Source organism: Sinocyclocheilus rhinocerous, unplaced genomic scaffold (assembly GCF_001515625.1).
Source record: "Sinocyclocheilus rhinocerous isolate Xijiao unplaced genomic scaffold, SAMN03320098_v1.1 scaffold1134, whole genome shotgun sequence".
Lineage (NCBI taxonomy): Eukaryota > Metazoa > Chordata > Actinopteri > Cypriniformes > Cyprinidae > Sinocyclocheilus > Sinocyclocheilus rhinocerous.
The window spans coordinates 65,552-87,180 of NW_015643579.1; the positions used below are offsets into that span (position 1 = coordinate 65,552).

Genomic DNA, 21,629 nt, shown 5'->3' on the forward strand with positions numbered 1-21,629 from the left:
ATATATATATATACACACATATATATATATATATAGTTTAAGCAATTTTACAACGTGCTTTTGTCTTTTTTATTAGTTCTTTTACATATCTATTTAATTTTAATTTATTTTCATTTCATTGTTATTTAACAATAATAGCACTGATTTCTTGATCCCTATTTTTCCTATTGCAGCATTAAAATGTAATCTAAATTCTTATTCTGTACTGTAGACTTTAAAAATAAAAAAAAGATTAGTAAACCTACATTTTCTTTTTCCTTTCTTATTTGTCACATGACCCTAATCGTCTCCAAACCATCAATAAGTATCTTCAGGTACTGATCTAAGATGACACTAGAACATTTAAATCACAAATGCTTGCAAAAAGAACTGTTCAAAAATCAGTGCCTATAGAGGCAAGTTGCTCTTCATGTGTAAGGTAACACTGAAGCATTGAGGCTTTTTATGTCAAGTTAGGCATTCATAAAGAAAAATCATTCAAATACATGTGCTCTACTGAGTGAGAAAGCAGTATAATTTATGTGGTACAGTACAGAAAATAACTCAAGTGTTGCAGAAGGAATTTCTTGGTTAGACGTGTAATAAAAAACAAAAAGTAAAGAAACAAAACTATTTAAATAAAATATGTGACGAGTCATTTTATTGCTTTCCACCATAAATGAAATGGAAAATTTTCTTACTTCCAAAAAAAACAGCATTTTACAGTAAAATTACATTATATTCACTATTAAAAGGTTTTTATTGTCACGTTTTTACAATCTTTTTTCGGTAAATATTACACATTTTTTTTTAAGTGTACAGTTGATGTGTGTGTGTGTATGCATATATACATAATATAGTTTACTTATTTTAATGGACCTATTTGAATTTGCTTTACTCTGATGATCTCCATACGTTTATTTTGCAAAACTTTTTTTTAGTAAGGTTCAGTAGCTGAGCTGAAAGCAGCAGAAGGTTCACTGCCCTATGATGGGAGAGTAGAAGGGTGCACACATTTTAGCAAAAGGAATGAAGCCAGTATGACACTGTAAACTCAACAAGAGCATATTGTTCTATTTTTAATCGCTTTTCCATCTCTGAGTTCAAATGAGTGATTTCCATGACTGATTTTAAAAATATCTGTTTCTAAATCCTCATTAAAACCGAATAGCAAGCAATCTACACAAAATATATCTCCGTGTAGAGCATGGCTAAACTATGAGATTTAGCTGTTTTCAGATCTCAGCATAACACTTTCCAACCTGCACTCATTCTTTACATTAGCAGAAGTTCCACCTGTGGCATTCAATCGGCACAAACCCCAGTGGAGAAGAAAATGCAAGTGTGTGATAGTCTACTATACCTTTCACCAATACGTTTTGACAGGTTTTGATACAGAGACAGGTGTAGGGATACCTGTTTGGTCCACATCTGTTTTCCATTTCGTGCATTCCAGGGATCCATACTGACAGGATGGTCTGCGCTTTCCATCCATCACACGCCACTGAAGCCAAATCTAATGCGAATACCTTCACTTAGTTAAGATAGGTAAATCAAGAAAGCTCACTAAATGCAGCGGATCCAGCGGTTCTCGTTACTGAGGAAAATCGCGACGGCTGTGGATAAATAGATATCATCACGCAGCGGCAGCGGTTGCACTGCTGTTCCTGACTCCTTGACGACATCTTGTGGTCATCCTCATCAACAACAACAACAACAACAATTTTTGTGCCGCCAGGGTACCTTCAATTTTATTTCATAATGCTTCATCATCATCATCCTCATCATCAAAAACGTTTTAAACATTGCAATTGTGTGAATAAATCTGGACCCAAGTTTTTTTTGCGTTTTTTTTTTTTGGAATAATTTGAAAAGGTTACATTTACATAGCATATGTATTTACAAAACCAGAGGTCAAATCAACAATTGTGCAAACTTTTGGCATAAATGAATGCCATAAAACGAAAAGAAATAGAACTGAATTAGGTTGCCTAATAATATTATTGTGATTATATGTTTGTTCTTTAAAATAAATGGCTGGAATAACTGGTAGACTGGGATTATTGGGGTCAGATCAGAACTGCTGGAAAAGAACCCCAAAATATAATTCCGAATGTACAGAGATTGATGCAAAGAAGTCAGATCAAAATATTGGCACCACTAATCATTGTTTTAAAGAAAGACTTTGACCCATGACCAGCTTGATGCACAATACAACATTTCAAAGCTTGAACCATTTGTGTAACAATTGTGCTGTTGTACACATATCAATCACATAGAAAGTAATAAAAAAATCACATTCTTTATGCTTTTTAATTTTAAAATGTTTTTGATGCTATAAAAACTTCTTATGGAAGGTCCCAAATGTAAACATGTATAGTGGGATAAAAATAAAAACATAAAACAAAGAATGTATCAAATAAGTGCAAAGGTAATGTCAGTTTCTCTGAAACACTTGGTCATATGGCATGTATTTTATGTTATACAGACATACTAATCACTGTACATTATTCCTGCATTATAATGTACTTGGTTTTTCTGGTGGAAAATCCAGATGAACGAATTCTCTCCTTCACATGTACTTAAAGTGTACATATTAAGGAACAGGTTGATTGTTGAAGCAGAAAACAAGTTCAAGTAAATCCTAAGTCTTTGAGAAGCTCAATACCATGACTGCATTAGTGTTAGTGAGTTAGCTGTGTTACACATTAAAATACTTCCTGGACCGATCATCTTGTGATTCACAGATAAGAGTATTTATTGCAGTAAAGCCTGCTTGGTGAAGTGTCTTAGCTGATCATTTGATCACATGGTGACACTACTGCACAATGCATTGTTTAAAACACAATACACATAACATACTGCAAGAGTCCAGAACTGGCCTTTATGTTGACAGCAAGCATCCTCCATCTCGATCCTTGTTCGTTTAGTCGATTATTCCAGCAAACGTGTTAATGGGCAGAGTCAGTCCTTTGCTCATGTATTTACTCAGTCCAGCATCACTGTTGCCTTCTGCCATGAACTTTGACTTTAAGGATTTTTGAACATAATATCCAGGGTCTCGACATGGAGCAACCTCAATGCTGTGTTAGAAAATATAATACAATGCAACAAAATCATTGTTTTCAATCAGTATTATTTCTAATCAGCATCACTCTAAGAAAAAGGCAATATTTATTCTTTCTTCATATTCTATATTTTATTTATTTTTTCAAATCAAGTAAATCTTGGATTCAAATTGTTTAAGAATACACTACTGTTCAAAAGTTTGAGGTGAGTAAGAGTTTTTTTTTTTTTAATACGTAATGCTTTTATTTACCAAGGATGCATTAAATTAATCCAAAGTGACAGCAAAACTTTTACGTTGTTACAAAAAAATTATATTACAAATTAATACTGTTCTTTTGAACTGTGACAATAATAAGACATGTTAATTGAGCACCAAATCAACTTTTATAATGATTTCTGGAGGATCATGTGACACTGAAGACTGGAGTAAAGGCTGCTGACAATTCAGCTTTGCTATCAAAGGAATACATATTTTTTTGAATATATTAAAATAGAAAAAAAAGTTATTTTAAACAGTAATAATATTTTAAAATACTGTTTTCACTGTATTTTTGATCTAATAAATGCAGCCTTGGTGAGCATATGAGACCTCATTCAAAAAAAAAACAAAAAAATCTTACCGACCCCACACTTTTGAATGGTAGAGTAGATAATGGGCCTCTTCATTAAAAAGATAACATGAGGGAAAAAAGCCTTGATTTCTCACCTCTCAACGTTCATAAATTTTCTTCGAAAGTCTTTGTCCAAATGCACTGTGAACGTTGATCTGTCTGGTGTCTTCAATTTAAAATTGCATGTTCTGATCTTTGTCTCCTAAAAAAAAAAATCACAGCATAAATATCTGAACTTAATCAGATATAAGTTGCATTTACTTCTCATGACAGCCAAGCTAAAAGCACTTCAGAGTTAAACATAAGCAACATAAAAGCAGAAAGTGAAAAAGATCATACATAAATTATCTATCTATCTAAGAAAGAAAGAAAGAAAGAAAGAAAGAAAAGAAAAGTATGTAGTTTTCTCAGTTTGGCCTAGTCAGACCTACCATGATACTCGTTGCCTTTATGTTATTGAAAGCGACCATGAGACAGTTGAGATCTACAAAGTGGGAAGTAAAAATAGTAATTCATTTAAAATTGTTCAGGTTAAAGTTAATGTTTATCTAAATTGATTAACGAAAATAAATACCTTTTATTCAAATAACTTAACTTTACCTTCAGTTTTGTTTTGTGGTATTGCTGAAATCTGAGCACCTGTGGTTCTGAGTGAGAACCCTCTCTCAACCTCCCTGTTGCTTAGCGACACCTAAAAGGAATGTGAAGGGCCATATGAGGTCAACTATGATTTGCTGGTCACTTCATTTTTAATTCTAGAAAAAAAAAATCCAGAATGTTTCTTTGTAACTAAAGAATGTCACTGACTGGAAAACTGACCAATCAGCAACACCAGTCATTTTATATGTGACTATGTACATGAATGTACTGTATAAATACTCTAATAACAAAAGACAGCAGAAGTGATACTCACTTTTAAGTAGCTAAACGAGATCAGTGCCCCACACAGCTCGGCAGGCATCTTCCTCTGTTTGACAGTGTCTAAGGGAAGAATATGGGCTGTAAATATTGGCTGAATGAACCGCTGGCCTAAATTAGGTGTCGCATTGACTGTACTTATCCTGAATTTTGTTATTGAATACCTTTTTGTGTAGCTTGGGCCATTCTGAACTGTGGAAAATCCACTTCCAGGTCTGTGACAAAAACTTCTTCCACAGCTTCTTTGGACTTGTCGGAAAAGTAAATCTGGACAAATAGAACAGAGCATAAAAACAAGACTGGTATTTTTTAATTCGGAATGTGTTCTGTAGATCATTTAACAGCTTAAATAATGACCTAAATAGCTTTACCTGTGGCTCAATATGGAACAGAGTTTATCACTCTTTACACTTTCTCTTGTTCTTTTTATGCTGCTTTCACATCTTTTATGTTTATTTTGTATATTACATATTTATTGCAAACTTCAGAGTAACTAACAACAACAATAACAACAACAACAAAAATGTTTCTTCTACATGCAAACTTACTTGGTGATTAAATTACACCTGAATCTCATACCATCAGCTGGAAAAAAAATGATTGCGTAAAACATTACAAAAGGTCATTCATTCTCACCTTAACGTAGTAAATGTTGAAGTACACCGGCTGCTGTCCCATGCGCACATAGTACGAGATGATGTCAGCTAAGAAAAGGTCAGATTCTTGTGGTTTGCCAGTGCTGGACTGGAAGATTAAAAATAAAACAAAGCAGAACAATTTGCATTTTTTAAGTTAATTATAATTTAAAGTCCTACTGACATCATTCATTAGGAGTGATGTTCGATGACTCTTGAATGTGCACTTGTACTTCAAATCTTAAAAGTATATATTAAAAAAAAAAAAAAAAAACTACTGTACTTGCAGATAATACACATTAAAGAAATAAAAGGCCACTTAAGTGTACTTAGAGAGTACACCTTCATGACTATGTTTCATAGCACACTTAAATACAATTTTAAAAAGTGCACTTTGTTATTAAGTCAAATAATTCATCCTTACAAATGTGTAATTACAAATTTAAGTACAACCCCAATTCCTGAAAAGATGGGACATTTTGTGAAATGCCATAAAATCAAGAAAATGTTATTCTGTCAGGACCACTATCGTCAAAGATAACTGACAATTAGCATACAGTTTAGATTGGCGGTATGGTTCTGTTCTGGGCAAGAACTCCCTGCGCATCCATGCAGCCTAGCATGGATGAGAGCAGGGAGAGCAGCGATAATCCCCCTAGGATAAACAGAACAGAACCTACATAAATGTATTGCAGATATCATTAATATTCAATAATTTAATGTACACATTTTAGAAATTAGTCTGATTCAAAGGGGAATCAGAAGGCCGAATCCTGACTGGATGAGAGGAGGAGTTGGGGATGGAGGAGGGTAATTAGCTATTAAGCCAACACGAAGCTGCTAATAATACTGAAGAAGCTTATATATGGATGCTGTGGTAGGTGTCAATTCCCTATAGGTAGACGTGGATCAGCTGAGAGTCAGCTGATGTGAGCTTGACTAACGTGACCTGCCAGAAAACAAATTTTGATTTTGATGGCTGCAACACACTCCAAAAAAGTTGGGACAAAGGCATGTTTAACACTGTGTCACATCAACTTTCCTTTTCATTACAATGTTTAATTGTTTGGTAATTCTGGATACTAATTGTTAAAGTTTTGCAAGCCAAATTTTTTGTCCAATCTCGCTTGATACTAGGCTTCAGATGCTCAGCAGTCCATGGTCGTCATTGTCTGATTCTCCTTTTCATGACTGGTCATACATTTTCAATAGGAGACAGATCTGATCTGCAGGCAGGCCAGTCTAGCACATTCACTAATAACCATGGACTTCTCATGAAAGACATCACCTTGATGGCAGCATGTCTCTGTACAATTCCAATATATGCCTCCATGTCAATGGTACCTTCACACATACTCCAGTCACCCATGCCGTTTGCTCTGCTGCACCCATATACCATGACAGACGTTTGCTTTTGCATCTGTCACTGATGAAAATCTGGATGGTCCCATTGGTCTTTAATTGGGATTGAGAACTCGACGTCCATTTTTCCCAGAAACAAGTTGAAACGTGGACTCATCTGACCACAGCACCTATTTTCACTGTCTTTTTGACTGTCTGAGATGAGCTCTGGCCCAGAGAACCCTGCACTGCATAGAATTGATGCATAGATTTCTCCTAGAGTAACAGAGATTCAAGTTGCATTTATTGATGCAGCGGCAGACTATTAAGTGACAGCAGTTTTTCGAAGTACTCCTGAGCCCATGTGGCTGTATTTCACACCCCAGCATGAGGTCATGCACATTCAACTGAGGTTTCCTGCCTTGCCCAACACAGACTGAGATTTCTCTGGAGTCCCTGAATCTTTTCACAATATTATGTATGGTAGTTGGTGTAAGATCTAAATTCTTTGCGATTTTGCATTGAGAAATGTGATTTTTGATTTGTTTGACACTTCTCTCGTAAAATTTGCCAAAATTTTAATGATTTTAATGATTTAATGATTTTAAATGATCCAGCTTTGCTTGCAAAGGCTGAGATGCTCCTTTTATACTCAAACATGATACCCTCACCTATTACCAGTTCACCTGCTTACTGTGAACGGTTTAAAACAGTTTAATTTGGCTATTCTATAACCCTTTCACTTTTATTTTGCATCTGTCCCAACTTTTTTGGAGTGTGTTGCAGCCATCAAAATCTAAATTTGTTTATATTTACAAAATAAATTTTAAAAAGTTGGAAATCTTTTCTTTGCACTTTTGTCAATTAAATAAAAGTTAAAGTTAATTAACAAATCACAGATTCTTGATTTTATCGCACTTTACAAAACGTCCCAACTTTTCTGGAATTGGGGTTGTAAATGGCATAAAAGTTTCAATAGAAATTACATTAAAGTATATTTTAGTTTACCATAAATGCTTGTCAGCGTGTTAAGCAGTACACTTCAGCCATATTTCCAGGACAATAGAAGTAATTATGAAATTACATTTAAATTGTACTAATTGTACTAAATCCTACTTAAGTGGGTCAAAAAGCATGCTAAAGTTTAGGATTTAATATAAATTAAAACTATGATACATTTTCATTTAATTGCAATTAAGATGCAATTAAGTGATTGAAAATATTACATTTAGTTTGCACTTAAGTATATTCTTTTTAAGTATATTATTTCTGTAATGTGTACTCTATTTTAAAAGTATGTTAATGTATACTTGTTTTTCACAAGGGGATATCTGCATATATGCCATGAGCATGGTAATGTAAATATATCCTGGATTAAACTCTGGCATTTATTCACAAACGTCTTAATATACAAAGCAATAAACAGGCTAACAAATTTGAAAAAATTAATGCGTAAGCCAAAATGGCAAGAGGAACATGTTTTTCACAATGAACAGTTACTAACTTTGCATTTACACTAGGAAATGATCGAGAGAGAGAAAAAAAACCTAAAGAGAAACTTTCAGACTTCCTCATTCCATACTGACTGACATAATCTGCTAAGAACACATGCCCACACTACTTACCCAAGTATGGCTAATATGCTAAACATCTTTTGACATACCGTTCTTGCAAGATCAGGAATCATCTGGCCAAGACTACAGACATTGCATCCATACCATGGATCCACCATTCCAAGATAAGAGCCCAGAGCACAGATGCTATTGCTTGTAGAGGGCACATTCTCCTAAAACAGATATTGTGTAAGATCATACTAGTTCTGCAAAAATTGAAATTTTTTTTTATTTTAAATTAACACAATGCACAAGTATTCACCACAGCACACTTGCTAAAGTTACCACTTAAAGGGAAGGAAAGGGTATATTATACCTTTACAGGAGAGGCTGTAGACGACTGGCGAGCAACAGGGATGTAGTACATCTGTAGGTTGACTTTCATAGTAAGAAACCGTCTCCTGGCTTCCCGTTTCCTGTGAAGCAAAGCCAAAATTTTGCTATCGAAACTTAATTCAATCATAACAGAACCTTAAACACAGTGCTGTGAAAGCATTTAGGGATCTGATTTTCTTAGAATAAGGAAACATACAGAAAACTTGCTTATTTCAGAGAATTAAGAGTCTTCTTCAATAGACAGACAACAATTTAATTGATCTGTTTGTACTGTACGGTATGTTTACTCTATACCAACCCCATAAGCCAAGTTACATTTAACTGACAGTTATTTGAATGTTGTTGCTACTTCAAGCCCTTTTCAGGATTATTAACCTGTCCACCTTCAAGTCAGGTAATAGCAAAAATGTCAGGGTGATACAACTGTTCTGATAACAGTATGATGAACAAGTCTCATTAAAAGGATAAAATTACTGAAAAGAGAAACCTTATTAAGTAGTTTGATGAAATATTTTATGATTATTTGTTAGAAGAAAAAACCCTACATCACTCTTATTAAAATAAAAAAAGTCATTTGGTATAGCCAACAAAATCATGTGGTGGAGAAAACATGCAAAAAAGTATAAAACAAGAAAACAATATAAAAAGGATCCCTTCAGACCCTAATGACTATGTGTCATATTCAATAAGTCTATTAAAATATCAGCTAATTTGATGTTATTGTGATCTGGTAAGGTTAGTTCAGGTTGTAAAATGTCATGAGATGCAACTCCCTAAAATGTAATGACATTTCTGAATTAATCATTTACAATATTGGAAATATACTTTTTTGAAATAATGTATTCAATCTGTAAGTAATAAATGTTATTATGTTATTACTTTTTACTTGATGGTTACACCAGATCATAGACACTCTCATTTGTCTTTGAGTCAAATAATAACAAATATCACAGATGACATAATGTCTCATACCTTAACCAGTAGCATGCCCTGGCCAGCCTTCCCACTGCCCGGTCATCTCCCATCACCACTATTTTAGCAGTGTAGTCCCGTTCTTCCTTGGGCAAGCTGTTGCTACTATTTCCTGCTCTCCTCTGCAGTGTGCCACTGCTGCCAGCTGTGCCCGTCTCCTCCAGTGCATCCTGCATCAGAGCCATGCTGTCGGTGACCGACGGCTTCACCTTAATTCCTCCACGCCGTGAAAGCCGCCCACTGCTAATTTCAGGCTTTAAGGTACTTCCTCCAGTAAATTCCATGTCAGAAGCCTCATTTCCCTGCATGTCACGCTCTATACCACTGTCTGTTGACATGACAGAGTGCCGTGGCATGTCTGAGTTGAGGTCTGTGGGGAGGTCAGACATATAGAACTCCTCTGAACTCATGAGGCTTTCACTAAATGATCCGGAACGGATGAATTTGGCCAGTTCTCTCCCTGTGACAGAGAGGATGAAAAGATATGTTGTATTTTAGTGAATAGCCTCATCATAGTAACTCTCTTGGTTTTAGATGAGCTCACGTATGCTAAGATCTATTTTTACATGATCTAACCCTGAAAAAATACTTTTATTGCTGTAATCTAATCTCTCACTTTTGACTTTAATAAAAGGCACTATGTAAATGTAGAAGTTACTATAATAAGCTCTTTTTATGTTTCCAGAAAAAAAAACGTTTATTTTACTGTGTATCTCACTGGTATCTCCTTTAGTGTATCAGAGGAGATCTCAACAATTTCATAAATTATGCTCAGATTCACCAGATACCAAAGTCTGCAATCATTCAGTCAGTGCATTCAATGCAACCAGTCAATCATTGTCAAAGGCTTTTAACACTACCTTATATGCACACTAACAAATAAAGCAAATCAGTAGTTGGGACAAAGGCGTGGAGAATTAAGGACACTCGATTTCACTTTTGGTGCAGCGACTCAAGTTCGAATCTGCCTTTTTCTAGTATCGAACTTGTGCTTTTTCCCCATCACATAACAGCTTGTTTATATTAATTTAAAGAGAAGAACATATTCAAAATGTGCTAAAAAAGCAGGTATTTCATAATGGGTTTATTATTTGAATAAATAAACACTGAGTAGGTTGATATTATTGCATACTGTTTTATAATGTACTACAATACACTGAGGTGCAAATAGTATCTGACACTTTTTGCACTAAGTGTAAATAGCATCTAATTTACACTGTTATCTTGCAACGCTATTAGTGCAAATAACCCCTGCCAAAATATTTTAGCAAATGAATCCCACTTACAGAGCTCCTCCTCCTCCCACCACAGATGGAAGCTCATCTCCGGATTGGGAAGCGGAACATCGCACAGGGAGCCACTGGACAATAGACCTGAAACCCAAAACCGTCACAATGACACCACAAACAAATCCTGCTTCCTGATACGGCTGCACAAGTTGAAAATCAAATATCTAAAAATATATATATAGGTTTTTATTAAAGAAAAAAGTTATTTTGTTACAGATGGATTCGGTCAAGAGTGTTTGTTTGTGTTTGTGAGAGAGTATAGATAAGAATATAGAAACCGTGCAGAATAGAATAGAATAGTTTTGTAGTGTACCTTTCTTTGTGTCACGGAGGATCTGTAAGTATATCTCTTGTAGTTTCTGTCTGATCTGCCCCCGATCACCTCTGTTGACGTCTGTGCTCTGGTCCACTGCTGCAAGCACTTCATTAAAGTATGACTCCACGTTCTGGTCCAAGTCCTGACATATGCACAGACAAATAATCAGACATACAAACACCTACACAGAAAGCCACACAGCATGAAATCACAAATGCAGATGCACACACAAACATACAGCCCTAATTCAGACAGACACATATGGGATGTCCTGTGGATGTCCTGTCCTGTTGCTTTGAGTTTTCTGAAAATAAACTGCAGACAGCTGACGTGTGGACAGAGACAGAGAGATGCTGACCTGCAATAAATGCTCACCCTTTGTCTCCATCACTGTATAGTCTCACAACTAAAATGATAGAGTAGCCTACTTAGACCGTTATACACAGGTTAATAGGTACAGGCCATTTCTCATTCATTTAGAATAATTAATCCCTTTCTCTTGCATAAACTTTTCAGCAGAGGGACAGTTTTGACTAGGTAAGAGCAAAATGGCATGTTGCACTATGTCCCAGGGCTCATTCTGATGTACAGCTTGTTGCCGTGACAAAATGTAACATCTGAATATTTCACACTCTTGACTCATACTCATATAGAAACCTGTGATAAATGATGCTGCCTAGAAAACATCAATTCTGAGTGTGACTGTGGATGACTGGCATATCGAGTATATCAGAAAAGTGAATAATTCATACCATATCTATGTACAGACATGCAGATACATAATAAAAACATAACAGGACCTAAACTACCATTCAAAAGTTTGGGGTCGGTATTCATTTTATTGTTTTATTGTCTCTTATGCCCACCAAGGCTGCATTTTGATGAATAATAAAGTAAAAACACCAATGTTGGGAATTTGTATTACAGTTTTAAAAAGCTGTTTTCTATTTTAATATATTTTAAACTTTAATTTATTCCTGTGATGGCAAAACACAATTTTCACTCCAGCCAATCCAGTCTTCAGTGTCACATCATTCAAAATAATTCCAATATTCCAATTTGGTGCTTAAGAAACATTTGTTATTATTATAACAGCTGGGGAAAAAAATAGTGCTGCTTAATATTTATGTGGAAACGGTGATACATTTTTTAAAAGTTATTTGATGATTAGAACGTTCCAAATGAATGCCATTTATAATACAATTTATTTGTAACAATGTAAAAGTCATTTTTCATCAATTCATTGCATCCTTCTAAATGAAACTATTAATCCCAAACTTCTTCAGTTGCACCTAGATTATATTATGTTGTTTGTTTTACCAGATATGTTCAACAAACAATGAAAAAAGTGCATCATAAAGTTTTAACTCTGAATGCATTACTTACTTCTGTGGAACACAAAAGGAGATATCAGTCACTTTCAGGATTTAGGATTTGCTAGTGAACTTCTTGGTTATGCTAGTCCAAAACTAGCTTTTCTAGATAACATTACTGACCTGCAATGCATCATTGAGAGAGGGCCCGTGACAATCCTCTCCCAGTACCGCCTGAACACTGTGCTGCACTAAGCAGCACATCAAGCTCAACGGGTTCCGGAACATTCCATGAGCCTCAATGTCAGCCTTCAGAACAGTGCTGAGAGACTCAGAAAATACTGCAGAATCCGCAAACACAAACACCCTGAACACGGCACACACAGAACACAGCCATCAAAAACTTACAATTATTCACACAGAGAAAAAAAAAAAACATTGATCTGATTCACTTCTAACTGGGCTGACGTGAGGTTTATTTGATAAAGCTTCCTGATGACTTTAGCAGCCATGTCAACCTCAAACTGTAGAGTGGAAGCAATTCATTACCATTCGTTAATTCATTAATTACTGTGCTGGTTTTCCCCATCTACGCCTATGTTATGTTGTGCTGCATTAGAAAAGGGCACACCTAGACTAACTAAACAATAAAGAGCACTGTCAACAATGCCTTCCTTGTTCCCTTCTATGATTATAGCTTTAAATAATTAGAAATCCCCATTCTAAAGTGTTCCAAAACGGAAAAATCTGGTAGTTGTCAGACTCTGTTCCGTGTTTTGCTCCCCATATGTTTCCTTATGCCCATATTTGTTTATGTTCCTGTTCCTGTCCTCATTGTTTCATTATTAGTTCATTAGTATCCACCTGTGTTTGTTAATTATCTCGTTTAGTTTGAGTATTTAAGCCCTGTGTTTTCCTGTATCTAGCGTCCGATAATAACGTTGATGTTGTGGTTTTTGTGTATCACGACATGCCTTGTGCTCCCTGCCTTGTGTTACCCCTTTTGGATTGTGGATTAAAGACTGTTTATTTTGAGTTTATCCTCGTCTCCGTGTTCTTCGTTTTGCCACAGAAGGCAACCGTGACAGATTACCGGACCAATACAGTAAGCGGCGCCCCTTCTCCTAGTTTTGTTTTTCTGGTTTTGAAAGTCATTTGTTTTCTTGTTTTTTCTTCCCGCAGCATGGAAGTCGCCACTCATTTTTCCGCCTTAGCCCACTGAGATCTCCCCTTCGTGGAGTAAGCGTGGGAATTATGCAGGATCACCGCGAGTACTGCGAGTCTGCCGGCCGCTCATCGGTCAAGTCTGCCGGCCGCTCATCAGTCAAGTCTGCCGGCCGCTCATCAGTCAAGTCTGTCGGCCGTTCATCAGTCAAGCCCGCCGGCCGCGGCTCACTCAAGTCCGCAGACAACGCCTCTCACCACGAACCAAAAGAGGAATCGAAGGAGGAGAAGGCGGTCGGCTCCAGCCCCAGAGCTCGCTCCAGTGTCGATCCACCTGTGTTTGTTAATTATCTCGTTTAGTTTGAGTATTTAAGCCCTGTGTTTTCCTGTATCTAGCGTCCGGTAATAACGTCAATGTTGTGGTTCTTGTGTATCACTACCTGCCTTGTGCTCCCCGCCTTGTCTTAACTCTTTTGGATTGTGGATTAAAGACTGTTTATTTTGAGTTTATCCTCATCTCCGTGTTCTGTTTTGCCACAGAAGGCAACCGTGACAGTAGTCTCCGCCTCAGACGTCACGCCCACGGACCGTTGGCTAAACGTCTGATGCATATGGCACACAAAAGTGTAAACACTTCAAGAGTTTCGAAGTCGTTGTCGGATTGGTTGAATTATACAGGATTTCCGGTGGACGTGCATGTCACATTCTTTAACGTTCCGCCTGGAAATATAGATGCCGTACTTTTGCTTTTTTCAATAGTATGTGAAATATTTAAAGTTCGCGGCATAGAATCTTTAAAATACGTCCGAGAGTTTTACACACCGGTCTGTTATTGTGGCGACATTTCCACGCCCGAAACATGATGCTGAACGTAACGAACTGTGATTGGTTGTTTGACATGTCGGTCAAACGGCCCCATGGGCGGGCCTTGGCCAATGAAAGCTGCCATGAATTCCAGACCTTCAGTCATCAGTCTGAAGGTCTGGCTACGCAAGACTACCATGACAGTAGTACAGGTTCAGCAATTAGTAAGCAAATGTTACAGTAATATAAACAACACTTTAAAAATAACGATTAGGGCCCTGATTGCTCCAAAAACACAAATGGCAATAGACCTTTTCTATAAATAATTATGTTCACATGTGTAGTGCATCATTATTAATACAGACATGCTCCACTAATGTTTGACAACCGGGAAGTGGCTAAACAGTGTTTGGGTTACACAATACTTTAACACAATAAGGTATCACAAACTCACAATGAACAATTTATTGTTCTATAAATTTATAAATAAATTATAAATAAATGTATAAATTGCTCATTGTTAATTTCATTAATTAATTGATAATGCAATAATTTATTAAACTTGAAATGTATTAGTATATACAAATAAAATTACCCAAGATTAACAAATTCTGCAAATGTTATTATTTCATTTTAGCTATTGCATTAATGTTAAAGTAACCATGAAATCAAAATGGACAATTCTTATTTGTTTCTATAATGTTGTAGTGTTTGTGATGAATGAATTATCTTTATATTTGCTATATAAAGTGGCTATATTTGCCACTTATTTTTTATATATAAAAAGATTTAAAAAAAATTTTTTTTAAATATGACTTAGGTGTTCAATACTTATTTAGATCACATTAACTCACAGTGACACACTGACTCACCTCTCCTGCTGAGGATAGTGTTCATTTTTCAGATTTTGTTCTGCAATTATCCTTTTCTGATACAAAAGGCCTATGAGAAAAAAAAAACAATGTAGATCAGACTCACAGGGATCATGTTTCTTGTTTATGACATGTTTTCTTGGCTTCAAGCCAATAGAAAAACTAAGATCAGGAGAGATGCTTGTCATATTTTGTTTGAGGAAAGTAACAAGGTATCAAACCTGGAGCAAATCGTTCTGCTTTCATTTGGCCAGCATAACTAAGGCCCACAGTGCAGTATGGCTGAGGCAGAGTCAACAACCTCTTGCAGAAGTCATAAACTCTTTTATAGAGGTCATCAGGTATGTATACAGTCTGCAAAGAAACATAAGGATGTCATGCAGGATGTTAGTGGCTTCTACAGTTTTTGTTTAGCATACAAAGGGACCTGGGTTCAAATTTAAATTTCTAAAAATTGTGTTGTATGGAAAAGAGCAACTTTGACTATCTGATAAGAATGGATAGATGATGACAACATTTTCATTTTAAAGCAAATGTTCTTCAGAAGATGCAAATTGATTGAACTGACCAACATTTTTCTGGAAATTACACTTCTCTGTGCATACAAGTGAAGACATTTTTAACCAAGCAAATGTGCCAATGTCTAAACCAGTGCTTTTCAACTGATTGGTCTGTTCTGATATGTTTGCTAAATACATCACCACTTGATGAAATATCTGGATCCTGATTCAAAACCAGCTGAGTCTCATCACTAGTCTAAAAGTAAAATTAAGGAAAGTTAAAAAGAAGAAGAGCAGCCATCCCTTCTCTTACCTGCATCACAGCATATATGAGTGTATTAAGCAGAGGAATGAGATGTTTCTTGCAGTCAGTTCTTTCAGCCTATATATGAAAAGAAGGAAAATCATGTTTATTATCTATCCATCCAATCATTCACTAATTCATATAAACCATTCTATAAATCCTCACAGCCTATCGCTGTCCTTTGTGTGTTGAAATTATGTTAATCATCATTAATTATGAGTTAATTAACTGTTATTAGTAGTTAATTATCCCATTACTGTTAACTATTATAACTGTAACAAATTAACTATTTTTTTCTTAGTGACAGTAGCGACAGATAATCATCTCAAGTTTTTCAGGCAAGTACCTTCAAGTAACGTTGTCGTAATAAACACTAGGAATTTAAATACAGTAATAGCATTTGGGAAATACTAACTGAACATATTTTTGTCAATCACTAAAATGGGAATTTTAATGCTATATTTCAACAAGCATTATGCCATAGAAACTAGTGACTCACTCTTTCTAGTTCCTTGATGGCCACTCTCACCAAAGCCAGACTCTTGAGAGAACTGCCCTGCACTTTCTTATGTAATGTCCATCTCAGCATCCCTGCAGAACGAACAAAAATGAACAGCTCTTATATACACCAAACTAGAATATGTATGCAACAAATTTTGTGCATTGATACAGCCACTTGAAATTGGCACCCCAGTTGTTCCATGATACTGATGCTTACAGATTAGTGCACCTTGTTTACATGGCCTTTATATGTAACATCAACAGATGACACTGACGATTAGATTGCAGATTGTGGTTCTTAAAGGAACCATGTCTTTTATAGCCTGCCTTTTTCTTTACATAGCATGTAAGGAAATCAACTGCATCTGGGTTTGGCCTTCAGGTGTATGTGTTTCTTTTGTTGGGTGTAATCTGTAGGTGTGAGTCCTACCTTTGTTGACAACTGGTTGCTCAGTGTCCATTTCTCTTATAATGGTTAGCAGGCTACGGTAGATTTCAGATTCAATGGCAGCATATTCAGCTTTTTAAAGAGAAGCCAACAACATAGCATTTGAATGCTGATATAAATCAATTGATATGTGTGAGATACTCAACCGTTCAAAAGTTTAGGGTCAGTTGGAAAGTTCATCAAAATACTGTTTTTAACTGTCATAATGTCACTGAAGACTGCAATAATGGCTGCTGAAAATTCAGCTTTGCCATCACTGGAATAAATTACATTTTAAAATATATTAAAATATAAAACAGTTATTTTAAATGGTAGTAATATTTCACAATATGTTCTACAGCCTTACAGTCTTTAAAAGACTTTTACAGTCTTTTAAAAACTTTTTTTTTTAAATTGGACCCCAAATTTTGAATGGAACTGTACATTTTAAAAGTGTCAAATGGATAATCAAATATTCAAATAGTGATTTGTCAAAAAGCACCTTTTGTTATTTATAATTTACCAGAAGTGTCTCCAAAAGGTGTAACTCTCACCTGCTGAGTCCATAACATTAATACTGCTAGAATTTCTCCAGGATGCCATACTGTGGCTTGGTCCTTACGTAATGAGGTAAGCGGAAATAATCATCACTGTGACTGCTGACACACACAAACACACACACACACACACACACACACACAAACACACACACATACACACACAAAATGATACAGAACATTGTTACATAAAAATCAAGAGAAAATAAAAAGACATTACTTTACATTTACAATTTACTAAAGAACATTCCAAAAATAAAAATTCTGTTATAATTTACTTACTCTCATGCTGTTCCAATTCTTTCTTCTGCAGAACACCAAATAACATAATGTGTGGAATATTTGGGTCAAAACAACATTGGTATTAAATTTCACTGACCAAAAAAAAAAAAGAGCACAGAAACATCTTTTCAAAATAAATTATTTTGTGTTCCACAGAAGAAAGACACATGAGCTCGAGTAAATGTTTTGCTGAAATATCCCTTTAATGTGCTGGTCACATTAACCTGACTCTTCTATTTTCCACTTCATGATGCTGAATGTTAATCTAACTTAAATTGCATAGTTTTGAGCTTATAAAACACAGAACGTAATATCAAGTTATTTTGGGCATGATTATATGCACTCTGTTTTAACAGTAAACTCTTTACAGTAATTGATAGCTAAGGTTTTTTACCAAAAAGCAAACACACTCACACATGACCATGGCTAACAGCCTCAGGTGCACTTTTACCCACTACTGATTTCACAAGAAAACTTCCCCTTCATTTCATCCTCTCAGATATGGTTTATAACTGACCAGCAACACAATGCAACTAACTGCTCCATTGCTAAGACATTTTAAGTCACAGAATCTAAGTAACAGAATCTACTTTTAAGTGACATAATCTACTTCCAAGAAACTAGAGAGAGGAATGAGAAAAGGAGAGCAAAAAACAATACTACAATATCCAAAAAGCCAGAACGAGTGCAAAAAAATGTTAACCAAATAAGTGAAACAAAAGGGACCTTTTCAGTGACCGACATAGCTCGTAATTATGTAACTTTCCGATAGCTTGGTTTCTCAGTGCTGAAATCAGAATCACATTTCACAGGATACCTCCAGCAAGCTGCAACTGTCTGATGTTGTCTAAGTCTAAGAAAAAGAAGTCTACTGCCTTACCTTTCGTCCTTGTGAGGCTATCAATGGACTACATCTTATATGGCACATGTATAAAAACTTGTGCTGGCCAAACAGTCAGAGTGAGAGCTGCACACTGTGTTACACTTCCTCTAACTGCTGCGGCTGTCACTGAGGACAACTGCAACTCTGACTCAAAGCTGAGTGAACGTGAGGGAGGGACGAGAAAGAGAGAGAGAGAGTTTGACAGAGGCATGGCAGAGGAAAGTTTAGAAGTTTATGACATGTATGAAAGAAGTGTGTAGAGTGGGTGTGTGGACACACTGAAGGGAAAGTCCTTTGAAAATGTTTAATATATCATTCTAATTATAAACAACACCCTGATCAGGTTTTTGGACAAGTTCAGCATGAACTTTTATATCTAGCCAAACAACGTGACTCATATGCATGTGTGGTCTGCATAAGCCTAGTGCCGCAGAATGGCAAAACTAGCACGCAAAGATTAAGCCCCTGATCCTGCACAAAAAGGCATTGAACAAGTGAAAAGAAACAGGGTCAAGAACGCTGTATCAGCACAGAAAGCAGCTCGCTGAACCACAGGCTTCCTGTCGCTCACTTGGCCCTCACTCTCAGAGAGACAGTATGACAGGACCTGACACATATCCTGTCCCCACAAATGTGGGGGTGGACCACACACACAACTGAGATATATTTAGTACCAAGAGAGAGAAAAAGTTATGCTTAGTAACTTCTACTTTCTCACTTTAGGTTCAGTCTTTACTTCTACTTAGAGAAAATCCCTCTTTAAACATATATAATAACACTAAGGTGTGGAGATTATTAGGAAGGCCAATGACACATAAAAGCATCCATTATAAAAAAAGAGAAAAAAATCTATTAAAAAAACATATATGCCAAGTTTATAGAAATGTTGTTGTTTTTTTGGTATTCATGTTGCTTCATATGGCTTTGGAAAAACTTTCAAACCATTTTCAAGAGTTTACATGTAATGACTAAAAATATCATTTTATATAGTACTTTCTCCCTCAATGTATGTGTACATATTTTAATCATTGTTTTCAAAAGTGTTTACAATATATTTTGTAAAAACTTTACATATAATATTGCTTGTTATATGTCACCACATTAAATATTACAAGCTGAACTAACCTTATTTGGTCTTTTTATCGAGTTTATGAAGTATGCAAAGTTTTTTTGCACCAAGGTATAATACTTGCAAAAAATGATAATTTTGATAAGTACAACTTCTAAGTTTGACGGTCTCGACATCTTTATCTAACGGCAGTATCGCTCTTGTGGTTGATGGATAGACATACAAGGTTGCCAGGTCTCTGTAAAATTTACAACTCAAAGGTGACTCAAAACCCGCCCAAAAGGAATGAAAACTAGTCCAAATTTTCCTCCATCCAATCACAGTTGACAACTACGGGATTCCCATAAAGGGCCCTAAAATTTTAATTAAAATTTTGCTTATTTTGTTACATTTACACACTCTCATGCTGTTCTAAACTTGTACGAGTTTCTTTCTTCTGCAGAACACAAAAGATATTTTGAAGAATATGTGTACCAAACAGTTGCTGGTCCCCATTGACATAGAATGTATGTATGTATGCATTTATTTTTTTATTTTTTTTAATTTATATTTCCATACTAAGGAAGTCAACGGGACCAGCAACTGTTACCCATATTATTCAAAATATCTTCTTTTTATGTTTAACAAAATAAATAAACTTATGTAGGTTTGGAACAACATGAGGGTGAGTAAGTTATTTCAAAATTTTCATTTTTGGGTGAATTATCCCTTTAATTCTTCTTTTACTCTGATTTTAATTTTCAGCCCTTTGCATGATAAATTGTTTAAAATGTAACATATAAATATGAATAAGACAATCTGATATGCTGTCACAGCCATTCATAAAAGCAGCTTTACAGATAATCATGTTAAATCATAATATGTGGCCTACCTTTATGCCTTTTACTACTGTTTTGTCTACGATTAATCTACGATGCCAAACTCAGTTAACCTCTAAATTACTGCCAAAATCATGTAACTTCTGGATTGTGAATGTGCCCTTCATACCATCTCACCTTCACTCAATCTTTCAGGAGTCCTTAGGTTGCCAGGTATTCATTTCAAGGATCAACACAAATTCGTAAAAGCATGTATTTTCATTTCTTTGTTCTACAGATACATATATCTATATTTCTACATATATTTCTACAGATAATTTTTTTTTCTACTGATAAACTGCTGTGACCTCCAAATTCTCCCGATTTCCAATCCGGGCGTATCAGTAGAATAGAAAAGAATAGTTCATATTTTAAATTAAGGAGCTAGTTTTGAGCGCTGAAACTTGCAATATGTTTTTATTGTACTGTAGACTAGAGCAACCTGTATTTTTATATATATATTCTCCATATTATCAGTTATATCACCCTGACATTTTTACATTATGTTCTAAAATTAACATGAATTTAAATTCAGAAATTAACATGCTCAAAAAGGTCTATTCAAGTCATTGCATATATTAATTTGTATATATTAATTTAATTATTAATGTATTTTTAAGAAATTAGGCAGACAAAAATGAGTGTCATGTCAATGACCTACATTATTCACAGACAAAAAGCAGAATGATTCAAAATACATAAATGCACAAAGGCAAATACATCTATTTTGATAGTCCACTTTAGACATTCTACTAACTATAAGTAACGTTGCAACTACATGTCACTTATTAGTAGACTGTCTGCTTAATATCTGCTAACACTTTATTTTGATGGTCCGCAACAGACTAGTGACTTTTTTTGCGAGTGAAAACAACTGAACAAACAACTCAGTGTTGTAGCTAACTGCACACAAGATAACTATTGACTGGTACAAGACAAAATTAGGATAAACTGAAAATGTGGGAGGAAATAGCGGCTCTGTGTGTGTGTGTGTGTGTGTGTGTGTGTGTGTGTGTG

General features: G+C 35.5%; 2 protein-coding genes across 3 annotated transcripts in view; both read right to left on the minus strand.

Annotated features, from left to right (window-relative positions):
• Window positions 1–1,585, minus strand: part of LOC107757422 (uncharacterized protein C16orf45-like) — a 35,749-nt gene extending 34,164 nt beyond the window's left edge. For both annotated transcript variants that reach the window (XM_016574891.1, XM_016574892.1), the window contains exon 1: window positions 1,396–1,585. In XM_016574891.1, coding sequence (XP_016430377.1) covers window positions 1,396–1,474 — 79 coding nt within the window. In that variant the 5' untranslated portion in view covers window positions 1,475–1,585. The remainder of the gene's footprint in view (window positions 1–1,395) is intronic.
• A 184-nt stretch (window positions 1,586–1,769) lies between these two features.
• Window positions 1,770–18,787, minus strand: LOC107757423 (phosphoinositide 3-kinase regulatory subunit 6-like). The gene is made up of 20 exons (XM_016574893.1): window positions 18,684–18,787; window positions 17,519–17,623; window positions 16,968–17,057; window positions 16,536–16,627; window positions 16,046–16,114; window positions 15,454–15,586; window positions 15,233–15,302; window positions 12,576–12,759; window positions 11,077–11,221; window positions 10,761–10,847; window positions 9,475–9,934; window positions 8,483–8,582; window positions 8,217–8,339; window positions 5,214–5,321; window positions 4,742–4,844; window positions 4,573–4,640; window positions 4,260–4,350; window positions 4,091–4,143; window positions 3,755–3,861; window positions 1,770–3,062 (listed from the first exon to the last, which is right to left on the minus strand). The coding sequence occupies exons 2-20, from the start codon at window positions 17,565–17,567 to the stop codon at window positions 2,906–2,908; spliced, it is 2,289 nt and encodes a 762-aa protein (XP_016430379.1). The 5' UTR covers window positions 17,568–17,623; window positions 18,684–18,787; the 3' UTR covers window positions 1,770–2,905.
• Window positions 18,788–21,629: the final 2,842 nt, after the last annotated feature.